The 24,676-nt window shown below is 41.9% G+C and overlaps 1 protein-coding gene across 1 annotated transcript in view; it reads left to right on the top strand.

Moving 5' to 3' along the window:
• The window catches only part of LOC124616077 (sorting nexin-2), a 50,788-nt gene extending 26,446 nt beyond the window's left edge, over nucleotides 1-24,342 (top strand). Inside the window, exons 8-11 of the mRNA XM_047144322.1 lie at nucleotides 2,140-2,232; nucleotides 4,441-4,584; nucleotides 15,926-16,078; nucleotides 23,461-24,342. Of these exons, the coding sequence (XP_047000278.1) occupies nucleotides 2,140-2,232; nucleotides 4,441-4,584; nucleotides 15,926-16,078; nucleotides 23,461-23,511 (441 nt within the window). The 3' untranslated portion in view covers nucleotides 23,512-24,342. The remainder of the gene's footprint in view (nucleotides 1-2,139; nucleotides 2,233-4,440; nucleotides 4,585-15,925; nucleotides 16,079-23,460) is intronic.
• The last annotated feature ends 334 nt before the right edge of the window (nucleotides 24,343-24,676 follow it).

Below are 24,676 nucleotides of genomic sequence, written 5' to 3'. Positions count from 1 at the left end.
ACTAACTGCTGGCGCCATTACGTGTTCTTCTTTGACCTACATAAGGCATTTAACTTGGGTTAGCGCTGTCACATTTAGCTTTCACAGCCCCCCTTCAGGTTTTTATCACTAAGTTTTTATCCCACTGGTTCTTCCGGGTTTGAGCTGTTACTTTTCATCACTCCTCAGATTCAGAAGAACGGTATCCCACAGGGTTCTGTGTTAAGTGTCCACCTCTTGTCCATTGCCATCAGTGGGGTTGTAACCTCTGTTGGGCCTCCGGTTACCCCAGCATTGCATGTTCACAATTTATCTGGTGCAGCTCCCACTCAGTAGCACCTGCTTTAAAGCAGCTCAAAGACACCATCTGACGAGCCTCTTCATGTGCTGTCTCCCAAGGCTTCCAGTTTTCTCTCTCCAAAACACAGGTTATGCATTTTTGTCGTCAACCCACAATACACCCCAATCCAGAACTTCATTTAGGTGACTAATGCCTAGATGTTGTAGCACAGTCCCATTTCTTGAGCCTTATTTTTTAATAAAAAGCTGACGTGGCTGCTCCATATTCGCCACCTGAAGACTACCTGTATGCGGAAGCTTAATGCTTTGCGCCTCCTGCCCCACATAGTCTTGGGGGTGCTGCTCTTCATATTCACCTCACTCTGTTTTTGTCCAGACTAGATAATGGTTGTCAGATTTATGGCTCGGTAACTCCTTCCACATCTTTGCTTAATATGTTTTGTGTGTTCGATATTTACCCTGGTATTATTGATTTTGATTTGCCCTTTCCACATTAAATTTACATATTATGGGGTGTGACTAAAATCACTGCCTTTCACACTAGCTGTGTTGACAGTCTCTTCACAGACGTGGGGATTCCCGTGCTTTCTTACCCAATTGCTGTTTGACGATTCCCTGACCATCCCATGCAGCCTGTCCTCTTTGCGAAAGAGGAATCTCTCTCCTCTGATATCTGCCATTGGGTGGGACTGCCGGTTGGAATGTATCTCAGTTTTCCTTTTACACTGATGGTTCTAAAATAGTAGGTATGTATCGACTCAATGAGCAGCTTGGAGGCTATTGACTCGTGCTACTCTAGTCACCATTTGGACACTGCTGTCCATGACCTTCTCTGTACCCTTGACCGTTCCACCTACTCTGTTGATTTTCTGTGGGCCCCAAGCCATGTAGGCCTCCCAGGGAATGAACTGGCTGGCTGTCTGTCTGGCTAGAGGAGCAGATACATACCCCCCATTTTCTTTCATGATTCTAGGTGTAGATATGCGGATCCGCATCAAATCTCTTTGGCCCAAACTGGATATAAGGACCAGAAAAATAGGCCCCCAGAAGCAACTTTCAATGCTTGTGCGGGCCACCTCACACCTCACCTTACCGTATACAGGACAATTTGTCAGTGCAGTGTCTTAATTAGGTTGTATTACAAAATGTTGTTAGTGAGGTTAAGATTGTGATAACATTTCTGCCTGTCATAAAGATAGTGGTACTAATTTTAATGAATCTGTTGTATGGCATCCTACTCCAGTCAGTGTTAACTGGTTGTAGTGCTTGTTTCAAATAATTTCTGTATTCGGTGTTTTTAATTGATTATCTTTTACACCGTAATAGGACAGAAAAAATTTATTGTCTGCCCTCATTTTGGCTTATGATGTTAACGGTGACTGTTATGCTTAATTTTATGTAATTGATGCTTTGTTAGGGTGGCTAAATCATGGGTTGTCAGTAATTGGCTGTCCAGAGTGTACTGAAGTGTTGTTTTAACAGTTGTTTTCTGTAAAATACTGAGATTATTTTGTGTTAAGAATAATTTTCTAGTTACTTGATTACATAATTTTGAATTCCTCAGTCATTCTGATCAGTATCTCGGTCTTTAGTTTAGCCTATTTTCATGGTATCTTTGCTCAATATGTTTTGTGTGTTCGATATTTACCCTGGTATTATTGATTTTGATTTGCCCTTTCCACATTAAATTTACACATTATACTCAAACAAGATTTGTTTCTTCAATTTTTTTCCTATTGCTATTCCTCCCAGAAAGTTCTATTTCATTTCAATTCTTGCTGGGTGATACTGTGTTTCTGAATTTCATTTGTTATCGGTCATATATCTTAGAACTACATAGAGTGTCACTCTGTGTTGCAGGTGGAAGCCCTCTACAACGAACAAGCTAATTCTGACTTCTCTATATTTTGTGAGCTTTTGAAGGACTATGTCGCATTGTTTGGCGCAATAAAGGTAAATTGCTCAGTCTCATGTTTGTTGGCACTTACCTAATGGAAGAAAAATATGCTGTAGTCTGACAAGTTGTAAAGGTAATGAGTGGCTAACTTGTGTATGCATGCTCTTAACACTCGAAATAAATCTCCTATAATTGTCACTGCATTACCAAAAAGATCTCACTTTTAAATATATGGGTTTGTGTAGTGTTATTAATGAAATGGGTGTTCCATGGTAAGATTTTTCAAGCTGTTATGCACAGTAGCCCGTAAAATAGTGCTCGACAGCTGCAATAGATTTCTTGAAAGACCTGTTCATATAGTTACACCAACAGCTGCTGTCAAAATCTTAAGTGTATATTATGAATTGTTTGGCCAGTGTCAGAAAATGTAGACTGAAACTGGTAGGCACTTAATAAAGTTTTTGACAGCAGCTGATGGTATGTCTTTCATGAAATATAAAGTCTTTGTTAGGGGGCAGATTTTTCACTCAAATGTTTGATGTTTTAACTGCCAGTTTCAGAACAATTCTTGAAAAGTCAGTGTCTCCTTACTTGGTCCTTAATAAAGAATTAGCTGAAGTAAAGTGTAGGCACTACATGGAAGTTTATAAATACTTCAGGAAATGGGACAAACAGTAATTTTAATTCTTCATATTTCTGGAGACTAAATACTATTGAATGTGTAGATTTGGGTGAAATATTGATTTAACCATAGCTTTTAAAATACAATATACAATACAATAAGTATTGTTCACTCTGTGGAAATGGTTGCACCATACACTCCCAGTTCAGGAGATTTGGTGATTCAGATTATTCACTTCTAATTTTCATTATTTTATTTGCTGCTCTACGGAATTACATTTAACACTTTTACTTATACTGGTTATCACTGTACCTGAAAATTTCTAGAATCTCTTTCTTTGGTAACTTACCTATATCTAACTTCCTAGTGTGTTTATCTTCCTTCTTTCTCTCTGTTATTAAATTCCTGAGTTCAAAACAGGATCTAAGGACATGTCAGTCAATTGATTCCTGAATATTCTGTAACCATGTTTGTGGCTGCTTTTGTTTAGTGTGTCTTGTGCTTTCCCAATTACTTATTTGTTTTGGAAGAGGGTGTGAACTAAACCCAGTTTAAATCCATCTCAGAACTCTCTTCAATGATATAATATTAAAAATTCTGATTCTTGAGTTTCTCCCGGCGTATTTGATAATCAAAATATCCACGGGTATGCTGCCGGTCTATAGTGTCCAACGGGCACTATAGACTGGCAGCATACCCGTGGATATTTTGATTAAAAATTCTGTTTCCATGCATTTTAGGAATTTTGAAACTTCTGTGTTCTGTTATCTCATTACCTTGTGACATAATCATACCAATACCGTAGATTGTAAATGGATAAATAAGAAATCTCCTCACGAAGTGGCAGCAGTGGAACACACACACACACACACACACACACACACACACACACACACACACACACAAGATTCCTTGCTTTTAATGTTAGCAGATGATTCACAGGTGATTAAACTGGTTCTTAGTTTCCTACGTAAAAGTGGTTTTTATTTTCAGACATAAGGTTTTGCTTTACTCCTGGAGCAACCTTTCAGAGCCAGTGGCCCCTTCTTCTGGAGGGGAAGGAAGAGGGGTGAAGGAAAAGGACTGGAAAGGTTTAGGGAAAGGGATACAGTTCAGAAAAGTCACAAAGAATGCTGGGTCAGGGGGAGAATTGCCGGATGGGATGAGAACCTAACCTCTCCAGTCCTTTTCGTACAGCTCTCTTTCTTCCCCTTCAACTTTTCTGCCAGAAGAAGGAACCACTGGCTCCAAAAGCGCATACAGTGTGTTCTTATTTTTCCCTTTTTATTATTTTTCCAATGCTGTTGGCAACAGAGGCTCCTCACATTGTAAACCTTCAGTCAGCATTTTAGTCTAATGCTAGCTTTTAGGCTTTGATACACAATTAATGTATATTTATTTGATCTAGTGAAGCAATGTTTTATGGCAGCAGTTGGTTTGCATAAAAACAAAAATTACCGTGTAGTACAAGGTTCTGTGTTCATCATGCACTGATTGGTTCAAAGACGGATTTCCCATTGTAAATGTCAGTTTTTTGCAGATTTTTCTGTTAATGTGCATGTAATTAATCAGCATCATTACAGAAACTTATTACATTAACATTATACCAAAATATGTGCTTGACAGTTGTATAATTTTTCAGGAAGTGTTCCATGAGAGGGTCAAGGTGTATCAAAATTGGCAGCACTCGCAGCAGATGTTAAATAAAAAGAGAGAACAAAAAGCAAAATTGGAGCTGTCAGGGAAGTCGGATAAAGGAGTGCAAGCTGGGATGGAAGTTGTGGAAGTAAGGAGTAATATTTTCTATATCCAATAGTGTCTTGTTTCTGTTCACACTTTTTGCAGTATCCAACAAAATTTTATTTAAATTCAGTAGCTTTTGCTGTACAAGGAAACGTAAATTTTGAACTTTTAAAGAAATTTCCGCAAATAGGTAAGCTGTGACTGTTGCAGGATAGTTGTTGTTTCAAATCCTTAAAATATTCAATGTGAATGTGCTAATGGTAATGCAAGACAGTGTTGAACTGCTCTCCACCAGTATTTTGAACACCAGTGACACATCAAGTACAGAAATCTAGAAACCTCAGTGTGGTAGACACAATGTTGAGAGTAAGCATACATGTACTCCAGCCTATGTTTCAAATTACTTGGTTAGTTGTTACAGACTTCATGGAAATAAAAATGCATGTTTGTAACGGGCTCCAAACACAGCAGTGCAGAGAAGTGAGCACTGAATACTGAGAGAGTACAGAGCAGTATGTTCTGTATTACATTTTATGGGAAAATGACGCTCAGGGTAATGGAGCATTGATAAAGTTGATAAGCACTTTCCTCATTAGTGCATTATTGTATTGAAAGGAAAAGCCATTGCCAAAATGTATTGTGTAGGGCCGGACAATAGGTTGGTGGAGCTTGTCCTGATGGCTTTGATACTAGTGAGAGGTGTCAGACATCTGTACATGGTGTTCCAAACTGTCGAATCTGCTTCCATGATAAACCCATGGAATTGCATTGAATTGTCAAACAGCTGCCTACAGTCTTGGTCAACACTGTTCTCCTGGTTGCCTCCAAAAGGGCAGTGCACATTTGCATTGCCTCCTCCTCGGGATACTTACTAACAATACTTTGTAGTCACCAGCTGGCATTGGCAGTGAGCAGCAATCTGGAAGGGAAGGGAAAGGGATAATAGTGTACAGACAGAGATGAATGCAGTCTGGTGGAGAGTGCAGGGACTAGACTGCGAACAAGCGCAGCGTCATGAGGTTGTGGAGCAGGGAGGTGCAGAAAAATGAGATAAAATGGAGAGAAGTGGGGAAGGTGAGTGGATGTGTTGGCAGAGGGCTGCAAATAAACAGGGTGGGAGATGAGAATGGGGAGCAGATGGTAGGACGGAGGGGGTGAAACTGTTAAACGGAAGTTGTGGAACAGTATGTTACCATAGATTCTGGCTGGGATAATTAAGAGTGGAGAATGTGTTAAAAGGATAACTCCTATCTGCACAGTTCAGGAAAGCTGATGATGGAGGAAAGGAGCCAGGTGGTGCAGGTAGTGAAATAGCCTTTGAAATAAAATGTTGTTGTGTTTAGATGTATAGTGTGCCACAGGATAGCCTATTTTGCCCTTGGCCACATGTTGGCAGTGGCCGTTCATCCTGGTGGACAGCTGGTCAGTAGTTATACCAGTGTAAAAGGCTGTGCAATGATTGCAACAGAGCTGGTAAATTACATGGCTGCTTTCAGAGGTGGCCTGGCCCAAGATGGGTTAGGTTAAACCTGTGACAGGACTGAAATAGGAAGTGTGAGGTGGGTGGGTTGGGCAAGTTTTGAACCTGAGCCTTCCACAAGGGTATGATCTTTGTTGCAAAGGATTGGGAGTGGTATAGGGATGGACTAGGATGTTGTGGAGGTTGGGTGGGCAACAGATCACCACTTCAGGAGGGGTGGGAAGTACGTCGGGTAGGATGTCCCTTATTTCAGGGCACTATGACACATAATGAAAGCCCTGGCGAAGAATGTGGTTAATATGTTCCAGTCTGGGGAGGAACTAGACAGTGAGGAAGACTCTCCTTTGTGGCTGCTTCTTAGCGGTAGTGGGAGGATTGGGGGTGTGAGGGGAAGTGGCACAGATCTGTTTGTGGACTAGATCTGGGGTATAGTGCCTGTCTGTGAAGGCCTTGGTGAGGCCCTCAGAATACCTAGCAAGGGAGTTTTTGTCACTGCAGATAGACTATCCCCAGGTAGCCAGGTTATATGGGAGAAATGTTTTTGGTTTGAAAAGGATGACAGCTGTCTAAAAGCAGGTACTGTTGATTGATTTAATGTGACAGAGGTGCAGACGGAGCTGCCAGAGAGGTGGTGATGAACATCTAGGCACTCTGGGTTGAGGAGGATAATATTAAGTGGATGGGAGAGAAAGTGTTGAGGTTGTCAAGGAACAAAGATAGGATGTTTTGGCCCCGAGTCCAAATCGTGGAGATACCTTCAGTGAACATGAACCAGATTAGGGGTTTGGTGTTTTGGGAGGCTATGAGGGTGTCTTCTAGATGGCTCAACAAAAAAAAAGGTTGGTGTAAGAGGTTGCCATGCAGGGGCCCATAGCTGTGGCACAGATTTTTTTCATGCACCTTCTCTTCAAATGAGAGTTCTGGGTTAGGATAAATTAGTAATGCGTGTGAGGTAGTGGTTTTGGAGTCTGAGAGATGTCAGTAAAGCTAGTTTTCAAAAGCAGTAAGACCATGGGTTTTAGGGATGTTTTTGTGTAGGGAAGTGGTGTCAACAGTGATGAGTAGAGGTCCAGGAGTTAAAAGGGTGGGTATGGTAGAGTGTGAGTGAGGGAAGTGGTTAGTATCTTTGACATGGGAGGCTAGATTATGGGCAATTGGTTGGAGGGGTTGGTCAATGAGGGCTGAAGAGGGCTGAAATTCTTCCAGTGGGGGCTCAATAACCAATCACAATGGGGCATCCAGTATTGTTGGGTTTGTGGATTTCGGGAACATGTGGAATGTGTGTGTGTGTGTGTGTGTGTGTGTGTGTGTGTGTGTGTGAGATGTAGTAGGGGTGACGAGGGAAATTGATTCAGATGAGATGTTCTGGGAAGGGCCTAGAGCTTTAAGCAGGGATTAAAGTTTGTGTGGGACTTGTGGGATGGGATCAGTCTGGCAGAGTCTCCAGGCAGAGTAGTCAGATAATCAGCAGAGGCCTTCTGCCAGTAGCCACTGCGATTCATGACACTGGTGGAACCTGTATCTGCAAGTAGTGTGATTAGGTCAGGATTTGTTTTGAGGTTGTTTATGGCTGTTCTTTCTTCTATTGAAGGGTTGGTGTTCTGAGGGAGGGACCTGGGGAAGGACAGTGAGGCTAAGTTGAAGGTAAGGAATTCCTGGAAGGTGACCAGTGGGTGGCTTGGTGAGAGGGAGGGATGGCCACAGTTGGATGGTGGTATAAACTGGAAGAGGCAGGGTTCAATGTTGGAACTAGGGTAGTTTTGGTTTGAGCTATTGGTGGCAAAGAAGTGCCTCTATTGCAGAGATCAGGAGAAAGAGAGTTGACAAGTCAAAGACCTATTCTTCTTCTCCCAGTCCCTGCAATGGAAGCACTAGTTTGTCACCAATCCCTCCCTCCAACCAAAACCACACTAATTCCAACATTGAACCCTGCCTCTTCCAGTTTATACCACCATCCAACTGTGCCCCCCCTCACCAGACCACCTTCTGGTCACCTTCCAGGAATTGTTTACCATCAACTTAGCCCTCGCCATCCTTCCCCAGGTCCTTTCCTCAGAACACCAACCTTTCAGCAGAAGAAAGAACAGCTATACACAACCTCAGAACAAATCCTAGCCTAATTGTCCTAGTTGCAGGCAAAGGCTCCACCAATGTTGTTACGAATCACATTGACTACCTGGCAGAAGGCCTCAGTCAATTATCTGACTCCTCCACCTATAAACTCTGCCAGACTGATCCCATCCCACAAGTCCAACACAAACTCCAATCCCTGCTTAAACTCTTAGGCCCTTCCCAGGACATCTTCCCTGAATCTTTCTCTCCACTACGGCACCCTGCACGCTCATCTCCTACGTGCTCTCCAAAGTCCACAAGCCCAACAGTCCTGGATTCGCCATTGTGGCTGGTTATTGTGGCCCCACTGGAAGAATTTCAGCTCTCATTGACCAACACCTCCAACCAATTTTTCGTAATCTAGCCTCCCACATCAAAGGCACCAACCACGCACTTCAGACTCTCCACCATCCCCCACCCCCTTTGCCTCCTGGATCCCCACCTGTCACTGTTGACGCCACCTCCCTATATGCACAAATCCTTCATGCCCCTGGTCTTACTGCTATTGACCACCACCTTTCCCAACATCTTTCAGACTCCAAACCCACTACCTCATTCCTCATACACCTTACTAACTTTATCTTAACCCATAACTACTTCTCATTTGAAGGGAAGGTATACAAACAAATCTGTGGCACAGCTATGGGCACCTGCAAGGTACCCTCCTAAGACAACCTTTCAATAGGCCATCTAGAGGAGAACTTCCTAGTCTCCAAGAACATCAAACCCCTAGTCAGGTTCAGGTTCATTTACGATACCTTCCTGATCTGGACTTAGAGCCAAGACACCTTATCTTCGTTCCTTCACAACCTCAACATCTCTCCCATCCACTTCACATGGTCCTCCTCAACCCAGTGTACCATCCTCCTAGATGTTGACCACTTTCTCTCTCATGGCCCCACCTGCACTTCTGTCCACAGTAAACCAACCAACCACTAACAGTACCTGCATTTAGACAGCTGTCATTACTTTCATACCAAAAACCCTTTCCCAAATATCCTGGCTACCCGGGGATGGCGTATCTGTAGTGACAAAAACTCCCTCGGTCAGTATGCTGAGATCCTCACCATGGTCTTTACAGACTGGCACTATCCCCCAGATCTAGCCTGCAAGCATATCTCATGCCATTTCCCCTCACACTCCCAATCCTCCCACCACCCTTGAGAACCAGCCACAAAGGAATGTCTTTTTCATTATCTAGTGCCACTTCAGACTGGAACAACTGAACCACATTCTTTGCCAGGACTTTCATTACGTGTCATCGTGCCTTGAAGTAAGGAACATCATACCTGATATACTTCCCACCCCACCTAAAGTGGTGATCCATCGCGCACTCAACCTCCAGAACATCCTAGTCCATCCCTACACCACTCCTAATCTCAAGCTCTTGCCACAAACATCATATCCCTATAGAACATCGAGGTGCAAAACCTGACCAAACCACCCACGCGGTGCTTCCTATTCCAGTCCTGTCACTGGTTTATCCTACCCCATCAGGGGCCAGGTCGCTTGTGAAAACAGCCATGTTGTTTACCAGCTTTGCTGCAATCTTTGTGTTTTACATTGGTATGACTATCAACTGGCTGTCGACATGCAGCTGAATGTAACACACTTGATTTCAATGGCTGCTTCACTATCCGAGCCATCTGGATCCTTTACTTCACCATCAGCTTTTCTGAATGGCCCATTCTCTGCTCCTGTAATTATCCCGGCCACAACCTATGGTAACGTACTGTGCCCACACTCTCCACCTGACAATTTCACCCCCTCTGTCCTATCGTCTGCAAATAAACATGGTGGAAGAAGAGAATGGGGAATTCTCTTCTTCCACCATGTTTATTTGCAATCCTCTGCCAATGCATCCACTCACCTTCCCCACTCTTCTCTATTTCTGCTCCTTTTTTCTGAACCTCCCTGCTCCGCAACCTCATGACGCTGCACTTCTTGGCAGTCTAGTCCTTGCACTCTTCGCCAGACAGCATCCATCTGTACACTACCATCCCTTACCCAACCCCTCCAGATAGCTGCTTGCATCCCACATGATGTTAGATTCCGGCCAGAGATGCGGAAGTTGGTCATGTGTGTATAAGGTAGAGGCTCTGTGTGTGTGTGTGTGTGTGTGTGTGTGTGTGTGTGTGTGCGTGCGTGCGCGCTTGTGTGTTTTTTACTGACGAAGGCTGTTGCCGAAAGCTATATGTGAGTGTCTTTTTTATTGTGCTTGTCTGCGAGTTGACATTTCTTCTTTATGGTAAGTAGCAATCTCTTCCTATATTGTTGATATTCCTACCTGGGTTTTCCATTGCTCGAAATGATTTCTTGAGGCATGTTGACTGACTGAACAGTGTGCACAGGTCACATTGTCCTGTTCACAATTGGAAACTTGGCTCTTCACTGAATTGCACACATTATGCAAATTACAGTTAGCTTCATTATACTGGGGCATGTACATAGATTGCTTGTGGTCAGTGGTATTGAAAAAAACGGGAGTTCTGATTTAGAAAAGTAAAATTACAAAAAGTACTCGGTAGAATCTTATCACATCATAAAAGTTATACAAAACTTTTTGGACATTTTAATTTTCCTATTTTGTTTCTTAATGAGTAAAACTGGGATTATTCACTTGTATTCGTTAGGTGGTTTCTTCATAATTTTGGGTGCCTTGAAAAGCAAAGAAATTTTTCATCTTTTGTTTTTCTTGCTTCTTCTTATAGGGTAAAATGAGCTCTGGAACTAAAGTGATTCTTTGTTTAGAAACTTCACATTATTTTAGTGTATTTATTTGATTGTATTTTGACCCTGTATGGTTCACCCTTCCTCACCATTTTGAAGGGGCTTGAGATTTTTTATTTTTAGCAAATCCTGACTAACCAAAGTCGCAGTTTTACTGAACGAACTGCCAAGAAAGTTAACACTATGCATTGTGAACATACACTTTTTGACTAATTGTACATATTTTAATAGAAGAAAAACAAGGAACAGAAAGAAATGGTTTACGTGCAGTTGTTGCTCACCTCTGTTTTGCCAATTAAGGCAATAGCTGTGATACTGCTATTTGTTTTATTCATTACAAATGCAGATATGATAGTTTGTACACCAACTGCCATTTCTTTCTTCCTGACACTCCCATACTATGTTACCTCATGATCCATACATGGCATTAGATACACACCACTTTTTCAATCCTTTGGTTATGGTTTCACTTGAGATTCACCTGCAGGTAGTAATGATCCATTCACCAAGCTTGGGTATTGAGGGCTTTTTTGACTTCCCCCTGGAGTGAAAGTATGGTGTCCTTTTGGGAGGAACTCGCTATAAAGCTGTTTCAGGTGAGCTCTGATATGTCTGTTCACAGTAACATCCATCATTTGAAGGTCTAATATATGTTGTCAGGAATTATTGTTAGGTCTGCTTTGTTCTTAATTATCAGCTCTTTTAGTGTAGTGAAGTGTCTTGTGAAAGAATTCAACACCAACATTCTTCTCCCCCCCCCTAAGAAAATAGCTGAGCATTATGTTCCAAATGCTTTTCAACCAACAAGCCTGCACTTTTCTTGACATGATTAAGTCCTACAATCACCCTCTTTTGGTGAATTTTTGCTGTGCAGCTTATGGGGCACCTTCCTGCTGTGAGCTAGGACACTCAGCAGAACTGTTAGTTTGGCCTTTCCATTGTAAGGACTTCTTCTAATATTACTTCTAATGCCCTGGAGTCTTAACATTTGACAACATATCAAAATAAATGGGATTAGCAAACAGCCATGCTTCCTTAGAATGATTGTTCTGCTGATAAGCAATGTTTCTCATAATGACAATCTTGCTATCAGGTAAGTAAGGAAATTGCTTGTACTTGACATGTCTTCAAATGGATGGACATTATGACCACATATTTGGAGTGCATTTACTCACTTATGAAGCTTCTTCCAGCAGGCACAATTTGAAAACAGTAATCCCCATAAATATAAGGAGGAAAAAAAACCTTGCAAAAAATCATTGGCCACGTACCCATTGATGTGAATATTCTGATAGACAATATAATTAACTTCAAATGCAACCTGACATAATGCCTGATTGAGCACTCCTACTGTGTTGAAAGATTCACTGGACCATAAATTCAAAGCTTCGTTTGATGCCGCTCTTATGTACTATAGTATAGTCGGTGACAGATGATCCCTGCAAAGCACAAAGGCTGCAGATGGAAAAATTAGTCATCTATAAAGCTGTGATAACAGTGAGGAGGTGTTCCCATAGAAACTGATTGTTGAGCTTGACAGGTGAAGCAGCTGCACCAAGCCCACTGTAACTGTCATGGATCATAACTCACAGACTGCTAGGGGCTGTCATTTGCAAGCCTTCTCATCTGTATGTATCTTCTGAAAGCCGCTTACTGTAGCTAAGCTGTAATTTTTCCCGAGGGCATGCACCTTTACTGTATGGTTAAATGATGATGGTGTCCTCGTGGGTAAAATATTCCGGAGGTAGGGTAGTCCCCCATACGGATCTCTGGGTGGGGACTACTCAGGACGGCGTCGTTACCGGGCGAAAGAAAACTGGCATTCTAAGGATCGGAGTGTGGAATGTCAGAACTCTTAATCGAGCAAATAGGTTAGAAAACTTGAAAATGGAAATGGATAGGTTTAAGTTGGAGGTAGTGGGAATTAGTGAAGTTCGGTGGCAGGAGGAACAAGACTTCTGGTCAGGTGAATACAAGGTTATAAATACAAAATCAAATAGGGCTAATGCAGGAGGTGGTTTACTAATGAATAAAATAAAAGGATCAGCTATTACGAACAGCATAGTGAATGCATAATAAAAGTTTATATGCCAACTAGCTCCACAGATGATGAAGAGATTGAAGAAATGTATGATGAGGTAAAAGAAATTATTCAGATAGTGAAGGGATATGAAAATTTAATAGGTATGGGGGAATTGAATTTGATAGTAGGAAAAGTAAGTCAAGGAAAAGTAAGTGAATATGGAATGGGGGTAAGAAGTGAAAGAGGAACCCGCATGGTAGAATTTTGCACAGAGCATAACTTAATCATAGCTAACACTTGGTTTAAGAATCGTGAAAGAAGGCCTGGAGGCACTGGAAGGTTTCAGATAGATTATATAATGGTAAGACAGAGATTTTGGGATCAGGTTTTAAATTGTAAGACATTTCCAGGTTCAGATATGGACTCTGACCACAATCTCTTTGTTATGAACTGTAGATTAAAACTGAAGAAACTGCAGAAAGGTAGGAATTTAAGGAGATTGTACCTGGATAAACTGAAAGAACAGAGATTGTAGTGTGTTTCAGGGAGAGCATTAGGGAATGAGTGAAGGAACAGGGAAAAGAAATACAGCAGAAGAAGAATGGGTAACTTTGAGAGATGAAATAGTGAAGGTAGCAGAGGATCAAGTAGATAAAGATGAGGGCTAGTAGAAATCCTTGGGTAGCAGAAGAGATATTGAATTTAATTGATGAAAGGAGAAAATATAAAAATGCAGTAAATGAAGCAGGCAAAAAGGAATAAAAATGTCTCAAAAATGAGATCAACAGGAAGTGCAAAATGGCTAAGCAGGGATGGCTAGAGAACAAATGTAAGGATGTAGAGCCATATATCACTAGGGGTAAGATAGATAGTGCCTACAGGAAAATTAGAGAGATCTGGAGAAAAGAGAACCACTTGTATGAATATAAAGAGCTCAGATGGAAAACCAGCTCAAAGCAAAGAAGGGAAAGCAGGAAGGCAGGAGTATATAGAGGGTCTATACTATGATGATGCACTTGAGGGCAATAGCAAGGAAATGGAAGAGGATGTAGATGAAGATGACATGGTAGATAAGATATTGTGTGAAGGGTTTGACACAGCACTGAAAGACCTAAGCCGAAACAAGGCACTGGGAGTAGACAACATTCCATTAGAACTACTAATAGCCTAAAACTCTACCATCTGGTGAACAATATGTATGAGACAGACAAAATACCCTCAGACTTAAAGAAGAATATAATTATTCCAATCCCAGAGAAAGCAGGTGTTGACAGATGTCAAAATTGCCGAACTATCAGTTTAATAAGCCACGGCTGCAAAATACTAACGCGAATTCTTTACACATGGATGGAAAAACTGGTAGAAGCCGACCTTGAAGATCAGTTCGGATTCCGTAGAATAGTTGGAACACGTGAGACAATGCTGACCCTATGACTTATCTTAGAAAATAGATTAAGGAAAGACAAACCTACATTTCTGGCATTTGTGGACTTATAAAAGTCTCTTGACAATGTTGCCTGGAATATCTCTTTAAAATTCTGAAGGTGGCAGGGGTCAAATATGGGGAGCGAAAGGCTGTTTTCAATTTGTACAGAAACCAGATGGCAGTTATAGGAGTCGAGGGGCATGAAAGGGAAGCAGTGGTTGGGAAGGGAGTGAGACAGGGTTTTAGCCTATCCCTGATGTTATTCGATCTGTATATTGAGCAAGCAGTAAAGGAAACAAGAAAAATTTGGAGTAGGAATTAAAATCCATGGAGAAGAAATAAAAACTTTGCAGTTTGCCGATGACATCGTAATTCTGTCAGAAGCAGCAAAGGACCTGGTAGACCAGTTGAATGGAATGGACAGTGTCTTCAAAGGAGGATATAAGATAAACATCAACAAAACAAAACTAGGATAATGGAATGTAGTCTAATTAAATCAGATGAAACTGAGGGAATTAGATTAGGAAATGAGACACTGAAAGAAGAAGTTTTACTATTTGGGGAGCAAAATAACTGAGAAGATATAAAATGTAGACTGACAGTGGCACGAAAAGCATATCTGAAGAAGAGAAACTTGTTAACATTGGCACAACTTGACCACAAGAAGGGATCGATTGTTAGGACATATTCTGAGGTGTCAAGGGATCACCAATTTAGTATTGGAGGGCAGTGTGAAGGGTAAAAATCATAGAGGGAGACCAAGAGATGAATACACTGAGCTGATTCAGAAGGATATAGGTTGCAGTTTGTACTGGGAGCTAAAGCTTGCATGGGATAGAGTAGCATGGAGAGCTGCATCAAGCCACTCCCTGGACTGAAGACCACAACAACAACCAGTCAAGTTTTGCGATAAATTTAATTTTTTATGCAATTGTATTTAGTGTTTCCTCATTCGTTAGCTAATCTGCACATCCATCTTCTTCAGTATATTGCAGCACCACTTTTCAAAATCTTCTATTCTCTTCTTGTTTGAACTATTTATATTCATTTTTCTGTTCTGCACAGGACTACACTCCAAATACCTTTGGAAAATACTTTTATTCTATGTTAGGAAATTGCTCTTCCGTTGGCTTGTATATGCAAGAACTATTTGGCCAGTAGTATAAGTATGTAATATATTTCCCTGTGTATGAAAGCAACTGTTACTAATATGGATGAATAGCAATCTTATTTCAATGTTATGCCTGATTTCCAGTGTACGATAAGCCAACTCTACTCATCTAGACAGTCAAGATGAACTTGATGGTCCCCCCCTCCCCCTCCCCTCCCCTCCCTGCTGTACTTTGACTTAGTAGGTTCTTAATAAGTAATAGGCAATGATAGTAAGAGTTTAGAGGATACTTCTTGGAGATTCTACCTTATCTGTGACAGATTAAAGGCAAATATGGTACAGAAAGACATTAGTCTTAACTTCACTGTAAAACAGTACATATAGTGACTTACTACTCAGACCTGACCATGTTCTGTGTGGTGCAAACTTCTAGTTTTTATGGTGCAAAATTCTAGTTTTTACTAGTTCCTGAATCATAATTTGAACTCCTGTTTACTTTCAGTGGGAGTCCAAAGTTGAACGTGGTCAAGAAGAATTTGATAATATTTCAAAGATGATTAAAAAAGAATTGGAAAGATTTGAGATCAATCGTGTGAAAGATTTCAAGGCAATCATCATTCAGTATCTGGAAAACCTGATGAACAATCAACTACAGGTATCTAATTAGTGCTAATCATTAAAAATTTTGCCGTTAAGCTTTACAGTGTGCTTGAATGATGGACCTGCTAAACTTAATAATCAGTCTAGATATTTGAATATTATGATCTTGGCAGAGATCAGAATGAAAGTCTTCGGTCTAATGTAAATAATAGAAGAAAAAGCGACATCGTGCTGTAGAGTTCAGATGTTGAGTGCTTAATAGGCACCTATGTTTCCTATACCTACCTCTGAAGACGATCATAAGAAAGCTTAACAATGTTTCCAGTCATACTCGTGTGCCTCTTTCTTACTCATGTGCCTTCTTAACAACTCAGCTGACAAGAGCCTTCCCTCCTTTGTTTATTTTTAGTCCATGTAAGTAACAGATATCTGCTACTGCCACCAGTGTTGTATTTCCATGTCTACCATAGCCATTTTAGGCCAATTAATACCAACCTCCATACACTACTAGCTGACCAAAAACATGCCTTAATGAAGCATTTTAGAGGAGTATCATAAATGTAACTGATTTCTTGTTTGATTCTTGATAGGACCAAGGAGAAGGCAGTGCAAGCGCACAATCATTGTTTAATGAAGATTATGTAGTGAAAATGTGCTATACTGAATTTGAAATTTCAAAATCAGTGAGAATACGTAGGACTTCATTTAATATTTGTTCATAGATTATAGACACAACCACTCCACCCTCCCTCCCAGTAGGCTCGCCACTCTGGTGGGTTCATGCTTGGCTACCATGGGGCCTCAGCCTTCGCAGCACCTTTTCCCTTCCATGTTGCATGTCTATCCTCCCGCTATTCTTTTTACCCTCCCTTGGGGAACGTGTCGGGATGTTCGTGGGAATGTGTTCTGCATTTTCAGTAGCCTGACATCAGAACAGTCTCTCCACTGCTTTTTGCTCATCTTTTCTTTCTTTGTTCCCCTTCTCCTGTCCTTCCTCCGCTTCGGTGTTAGAGGTTCCTCTTCTTCTTCCTCCTGGTGCACTCCTGAATGTCAGGCCACACATCTGATAAGTAACAGGTGGCTGGGTAAGGCGTAATTCCCAGCCATGGCTTGATAGGTAGGGTTTGCACGTACCCTCTGGTACAAGTCAGACCCAGGGAGGGGTGATCGCCTGATCTGTTACAGTCTCAAATTGCCAATTGGTCCCTCTGTTAGGTGTTGGGATGTAACCTCAGGTGTGAACTACCATCTAAGGCGGGTGGGACCCCCATGAGGGTCAGAGGCTGGCAGGGGGGGGGGGGGAGGGGGGGGCTGGACGGAGCACACCATTGGACACGCTGGCAGTTGTGGGGATTTTCTCACAGTGAGTCACTCATCTCCTTCAGTCTACATCTACTAAATAGAAACAAAATGAGGCTAACGATTCAAAGACCCTCCCAGCAGCACTAGGGTTCCTCGTGGTTTCACATACTGAAGACGGTCAGTACTTTGCAACGGTAAATCCATTCATTATCCAGAAATGTGTTGGAGTTGCCAGCCCTGTGAAATCCTGCTCTCATGTAAGCAATGGCATTTTGCTTTTGGAGACTACTGCTGATTCTCAAGCCCAGCAACTGCTTGCAGTTTTGCTCCTCCATGGCTATCCTGTTCGTGTCAAGGCACATCGCACGCTGAATTCTTTGTGTGGTGTTATTTACACTAGGCTGCTCAATGGTCTAAGGCAGAAATCCAAACATACCTCTGTGATCAGGGCATCATTGCAGGCCATTGGGTGATAAAAAAGGTAGATGAATCCTCAGTGCTCACACGCATACCTTTTCTGATGTAGATACAGTAGTGCTTCCCTCAGACATCAAAGCAGACTGAGTTATCACAGTCTGACCGTATATCCCAAACCCAATGTGCTGCTAACCGTGTCATCATTACAACCACACTCACATGTCCTGTCAATGCTCAGCCAAATGTTTAACCCGTGGTAAGAATGCTAACGAAGGCAATTGTCTGCCTGCTATTACCCGCTGCATCAATTGCAATGGCGATCATGCAGCCTCATCCCAAGATTGTCCCGTGTATCTTGATGAGCAGACCATCCGGGAGATCTGGGTGAAGGAAACGTTGACTTAACCTGTTGCTCCCAAGTTGCTAGTTAGTCAGAAACACTGTGTGTTACTTTTCAGCTCACAGTCTGTTCTTGCTACATTTCGCTCTATGAAGGACATGGTCACACAGACCTGCGACCTCAAATTCAGCACTGCGGTTGAAAAATCACCGTGTCATGGTAGCATCCCTGTCTCCTCCTCCAGCTGCACAACAAGCCATAAGAAACTTGCCTCATGGGGCAGCCACCTGCTACACAACCGGCAGGCTGGAAAGGGCAGAAGGAATACTTCCATGAAGACTTCTTATGCCCTCAAGCCAACAAACATCTGTATCTTCTTCTGCCACCCACAAAGGTTCCAAGCAATCAGAGGCAAATGGTCTTCTTCACCAACTTGCAGATCCTCTTGAATGGTGTCACCACATAACATCCTTATCTGGCTGACCGCCGTGTTGCCGGTGCGTACTGCCAACCATTGTTCTACCCTAGACCCGACAAACAGACAAGAATGCTGATGTCTCTCCAGATCTCTTCGAGCAGGATCCTACGGCCTTCCATCTCGCATGGGGGAGTCATACTGCTCATCCGGTGTCACCAGGGCTGACTTCCTCCAGCTTATTGGGCAACTCCCTCACCCCTTTCTGCTGCTTAGTGACTTTAATGGACACCATCTTGTTTGTGGTTCTCCCAAACCTGTCGCAGAGGTGCCCTCTTGGCTGATCTTCTCAACCAACTTACCCTCATGTGTCTTATCATGGGAGCACCCAAGTTCCTTTCAGACTCAGTGCATACCTATTCCCATTTGGACGTCTCCTTCTGCACTGCCGTCTTGTCCATCGTCTAGAGTGGTCCATTCTCTGACACACACTCAAGCAACCATGTGCTAACATGTTGCTGACTTCTACCTCTGCCTATGTGCACACCTAAATGGTAGCTTTCTAAGGCTGACTAGAGGCCTTACTCCTCCCTGGTGAACTTCAATGAACAACATTTCCCCAGTTGTGATGACCAAGTAGAATACCTTACCAACATTATCCTTATCACTGCATAACTTTCCATTCCTCACACTTCATCTTTACCATGCCATGTCCTTGGTGAAATAAGGTGTGCCACAGCACAATTTGTGTGCTGAGATGTGCTCTCTGTGTTTTTACACTGGCAAACTGAATTCATTGTAAACAATTGTGTGCACAGTGTCATCACGTTCTTTGGGATAGCAAAAAGAAACCTAGCTGAATTTCATGTACTAGTTCTTCCAACAATTCCACTCCCTCTTCCATTGTGTGGGCTGAGCTCTGACCTCTGGGACCAAGGTCCTTTCCCCAATTTCTGGCCTGACCATAGCAGAGGATGTCATAGTGAACCCTATTGCTATCTTCAACACCTTAGGCCGCTATTTTGCAGAGATTTCGAGCTCCACCCACTATCACCCTTTCTTCCTCCATTGAAAACGAATGAGAGATGCTTGGGCAATATCCTTCTTATCTCAGAATTGAGTGCTAAAATGCCGCCTTTAATATGAGGAAGCTAGGTGATGCTCTCAATTCATCCTGATCCTCTGCCCCAGGGCCAGATGATGTTTACATTCAGATGTTGCAGACCGTTTCTCTTGCACACAGGCACTTTCTCCTTCATACGTACAATCACATCTGGGCAGAGGGCACATTTCCCAAATGCTGCCATGAAGCCACTGTCTTACAGATACCCAAGCTCAGTAAGGACAAACACTTTTCTTCTAGCTACCAACCCATTTCTCTCATCAGCTGTGTTTACAATGTGATGGAATGTATGATTCATGCCAGGCTGGTATGATGGCTCAAATCTCGCAATTTGGCTTTAGAGTGCATTGTTCTGCAGGTGACCACCTTGTCACTTTGTCAACCCATGTCAAGAATGGTTTCCTGTGAAGATACTGGAATGTTGCAATGTTCTTTGATTTGGAGAAAGCCTATGATACCTGCTGGACTATTGGTGTCCTCCAAATTATCTATATGTGCGGCTTCCGAGGCTGCATGCCTAGTTTCCTTCAGGAATTTTTAAGATTGAGTTTCCAAGGTATGTGTAGGCTCTGCCTTGTCGAACACCTATATCCAGGAAAATAGTGTGCCTCAGGGTTCCGTCCTGAGCATTGTCCTCTTGGCTATCACCATTAACCATTATGGCCTGTCTCCCGCCAGGCATCTCTGGCTCCCTTTTCATTGATTATTTTTGCCATCTATTGCAGTTCTCCTCGGAATTCTCTCCTTGAGCGATGTCTTCAGCATTGTCTTGATCATCTTTACTCATGGAGCATCGACAGTAGCTTTCACTTTTCCACTGACGAAACTGTTTCTTTCGGCACAATTGGTTTCTTCCACGGTCTTTATATCTTGAGCCTGTTGCTCTTTTTGTTGAAACTACGAAATTTCTGGGGCACATGCTCAAAGGAAACTTTCTTGGTCGTGCCACGTGTCTTACCTGGTCAGTCGCTGTACATGGTTCCTCTGTGTCCTGTGTGTCCTCAGTGGTACTTCCTGGTGAGCAGATCGAACCACTCTCCTCTGTGTGTACCAGTCGCGTTTCCATTCAAAACTAGACTATGGGTGTTTCATTTATGCAGCTGCACGTCCTTTCATCGTACACTGTCTCAATACACTCCATCATGGCATCCATTTGGCCTCTGGCACCTTGTACACTAGCCCAGATGAGTCTGTATGCAGAAGCTGCTGAACTACTGCTGTCATACCACCATGATTTTCTCCTCAGCAGATATGTATGCTGTTTGTCTGCCATACCGGGCCACCCATCCTTTCCTGCCTCCTTTGATGACTCCTATCTCCAGCATGGGGTGCATCCCTCTTCTCTACTACCTCATGGAGTTAGCTTTCAGCTATTACTTCAGTAGCTTAACTCCACATTATTTGCCATTTTCCCAGTGGATGTAAACCCTTCACCACCTTGGCTTCGTGTGACAGCCCATGTTCACCTTGGACTTCATTCCCTTCCTAAGGTCACTTCTCCAGCCTCACTCTATTGCTGTAAGTTTCTTGACCTTCACATGGAACTTCGCAGTAGTACCTTTGTGTTCACTGATGGCTCTAGGACTGACTGTGGTGTCGAGTGTGCCTTCATCATTGTTACCAACAATGTTTTGATATCACCTTCCTGAAAACTACTCTGTATTTACAGCGGAGCTCTTCACCCTGTATCAGGCCATGCAGTACATCCGGCGACATAGGCTTTTTAATTGTCATCTACTCTGACTCTGTGCCCTTCAGAGCCTGTGTGTGCTGTACACTGTCCACCCCTTAGTGCAACAGGTCCAGGAAAGCTCTCTCTTGCTCAGTCTTGATGGAGCCACTGTGATGTTCATGTGGGTCCCTGGTCATGTTGGTCTGATGGAAAATGCAGCCACTGATGTGGCTGCCAAGACTGCAGTCCTCGTACCTCAGCCTGCTAGTTCTTCTGTTTCCTTTGATGATCTTTGTGTTGCTGTCTGTTGGCAGGTGGTGACACTTTGGCATCTTCACTGGTCTTCCCTTTATGGGAACAAGCTCCTTGAAATTAAATGTTTCCCAGCAGCTTGGACGATCTCCTCTCAGCCCTTTCGCCATGAGATCATTTTAGCCAGTTGTGTATTGGTCATTGTCCTTTTAGCCATCGTCATTTAAGTGGTGATCCCTCATCACTTTGTGCTCATTGCCGTCAACCTTTGACAGTTGGCCATATGTTCTCATTTATGTTTGCTGGCTATCAGCCGTTTTAGCGAATGGCTCCCAGGCTGTCAAGTGCGTTTTACTTTTTACCTGTCATAGCAATATGGCGAAAGACATTTAATCTTTAGTTCAGGATCTCCATTGTGTCTAGGACATATTTTATGGACCTTTCTCCAAGTTCCTGTTTTTTAGCTGTCTTTCCGTCAATTGGGCTTAACGTGTTGTAGTTTTCAGCTCCACTTTTTGTCTTCGTGTTCTATGGTACTGAAGTGCAGTTGTTTTTGCACATTAAAAACAAAACAAAAATGGACTTGGCAATGTAAATGAATGTGATTACAGAATCAGGTAATCTCAGAAATAATTTTCATGCATCACAAAGTAGTTTCACGCTGTTAAAGATTTGTGACTGAGTTGTCATCTATTGAAGCTGATTGTTGCTTAGCAGAAATCGGTATTAGTGTAAAATATATTTTGATAGTCTGTGAATAAATATTAGTGAAAACACATCAGTCATGATGATGTGTATTGACACTGTTCCAGTTTATTGCTTCTGATCTCGCTGAGACTTTGGCACAGATTGAGCATTACAGGGGCTACATTTAGCCACAATGAATTGGGGTATTTATTTTGGAGAGTTTGGATAGATTCCTGGGAATCTTCTTAAACATGAGTCTGCTTAAAAAAAAAAAAAAAAGCACCAGAAATATTACCTGGGGGACCTTAATATTATTGCTGGCAGTGTTCAGATGTGTTCAGTGGAAAACTGTTAATATGCAGCCCAAGGAAGACAACGTTAGTTACAATTTTTCAAAGAAGGCTTTGATTTTACCTGTGATATTTTGCTGCTGTGACATGGCGTTTGGAGTGATTTAAAGGGTATTACCTTGGCCTCCGCAACGTGCTGGTGTAGCTGCTGTCAGATTGCAGTCATGACAGTAGCATATAACTCTTGTGGAGCTATCACTGACAGATTGAAATGATTACTGTTCAGGAACACTACACTTTCGACTAAGCATATCAGTGTCAGAGGTTCGCATACCACTTGTAGCTGGCATGTGTGTAGCATATTATGTCATCTTCAATGCAGACAGAAGCTTCCTTTGTGTGAGCTGAAATGTCATAGTATGACAAATTAATTTCCCAGAGATAAATAATTTGCCCTGTTCATTATTACCCATCTGATACAGCACTCCTTGTCCAGACCAAATGACAACTGCGATCTTGTTTCCTCATTTTGGAAGGCTCTTCACCAACTGATCAATTCATCCTTAATCATCCTTGTAACACAAAAACGGGAAATACATGTGCAGCTTGTGCATATCTGTGCAATCTCAATACCTTTTGCTGGTAACCTTTTCTATACATCCCCAGACCTTAGATCTGTGTGGACAGTTCTTTCAGAATGTTGCAGTTTAATTACAAGTGGTGTTGGAAAAGCTAACCACGTGTAGCAATAATGTCTTGGTATAAATCCTTTCGAACAGTAGACAAATGTAAAGAAGTTAGGGACTGCATTTTTTGACTTAGTTGTGAAAGGAAGTTTGGTTGTGAAAATCCAGTGATGTTTGATTAGAAAAATTTTAAAATTTATTAGCAGATGGATATTTAAAAAACTGCTAATGTCATGTCATTTTACATTTTCAGCTGATTAAATATTGGGAAGCATTTATGCCTGAAGCTAAGGCAATAGCATGAACAAATTGGATCAGTGTTCAACCAAAAAACATTCCATATTTCCATTCCTACTGTTTTTTTGGTATGCTATGTATGCTGCATAGCAGTCAAAATATATCATCAAGTGAAGATGAAACCAAACTGTTTGTGTAAAGTCTGTGACAGTAAATTGACAAAGGAAATCAAACCAATATTTGTGTTGAATGTTTGCTGGATGGCAGTTTTGTACAGCATTGCTACAGGCATATTCCTGTAGTGGGCTGACTCCAGCACTAATTGTTAAAATTGCCTCTGTTCCTTGAGGCTGGCAAATATTTACTCATGGAACTGGAATAATAGTTGTTGTTAATTATATATATTTCAAAAGTTTATGTTAAAGAAAACTTATTTTTGTTTCAGAAATGTGAAACTGTCTGTAACCTCTTTGACAAAAGAAATGCAAAGTATATGTATAGGATGTCTTACATGGTTAGTTTCAACTGTTAATTTGTTTAATTGCATTGCTCTGTATTTATATAGTTCCTATTGTTTAACTCTGTGTAATCTCATGCTTTTACTTGGATTGTATTTTTGTTGAGTAGTGAACCCATGTGATGAAACTGAAAATATTTCTTAAGTCTCAAATGTATTTCTCTAGTCCTTAGGGGCACTGCTTCAGAGGTCTGTTCTCCATGTGCTGTGAATGTTGGAAAATATCTTAGTGTCATGTGTAAGAATAATATTTTTGTTCATAAATTATGTGTAACAGCATTACAAGAATGCTTTGAAGTACTTTGAAAATGAATCTTTTTTTTTGAAATGGAATGTTAAGATTAAGAGAATTGCAAATAAATTTTTCAACGTTTTTTCAAACGTCTGAGTTATGAATGACCGAATATGGGAAAACAACCTTAATATTGGAAGAGCATAATTATGTTGTTAAATGTGCATACAAAATTCTCAGAAGTACGTAAAGGATAACAACAAAAGACAAACTGGCTATTAACACAATTCTAAATACACTGATCATTGTATTGCACCCAGAAGGCTCCAGTCAACCCACTGCAGACTGGATGGATATGTTGCACTCAGTAAGCTATGCTGATGATTACTTTTTCATGGTCAGCTGCACACACAGCGAGTGTGGGAAAGACGATGAAGTAATGCCTATCGGTTCATATAAAGAGGTCATAAGTGGCCACATTAG

Source organism: Schistocerca americana, chromosome 5 (genome assembly GCF_021461395.2).
Source record: "Schistocerca americana isolate TAMUIC-IGC-003095 chromosome 5, iqSchAmer2.1, whole genome shotgun sequence".
Lineage (NCBI taxonomy): Eukaryota > Metazoa > Arthropoda > Insecta > Orthoptera > Acrididae > Schistocerca > Schistocerca americana.
This window is presented reverse-complemented; position numbering and strand designations above follow the sequence as displayed.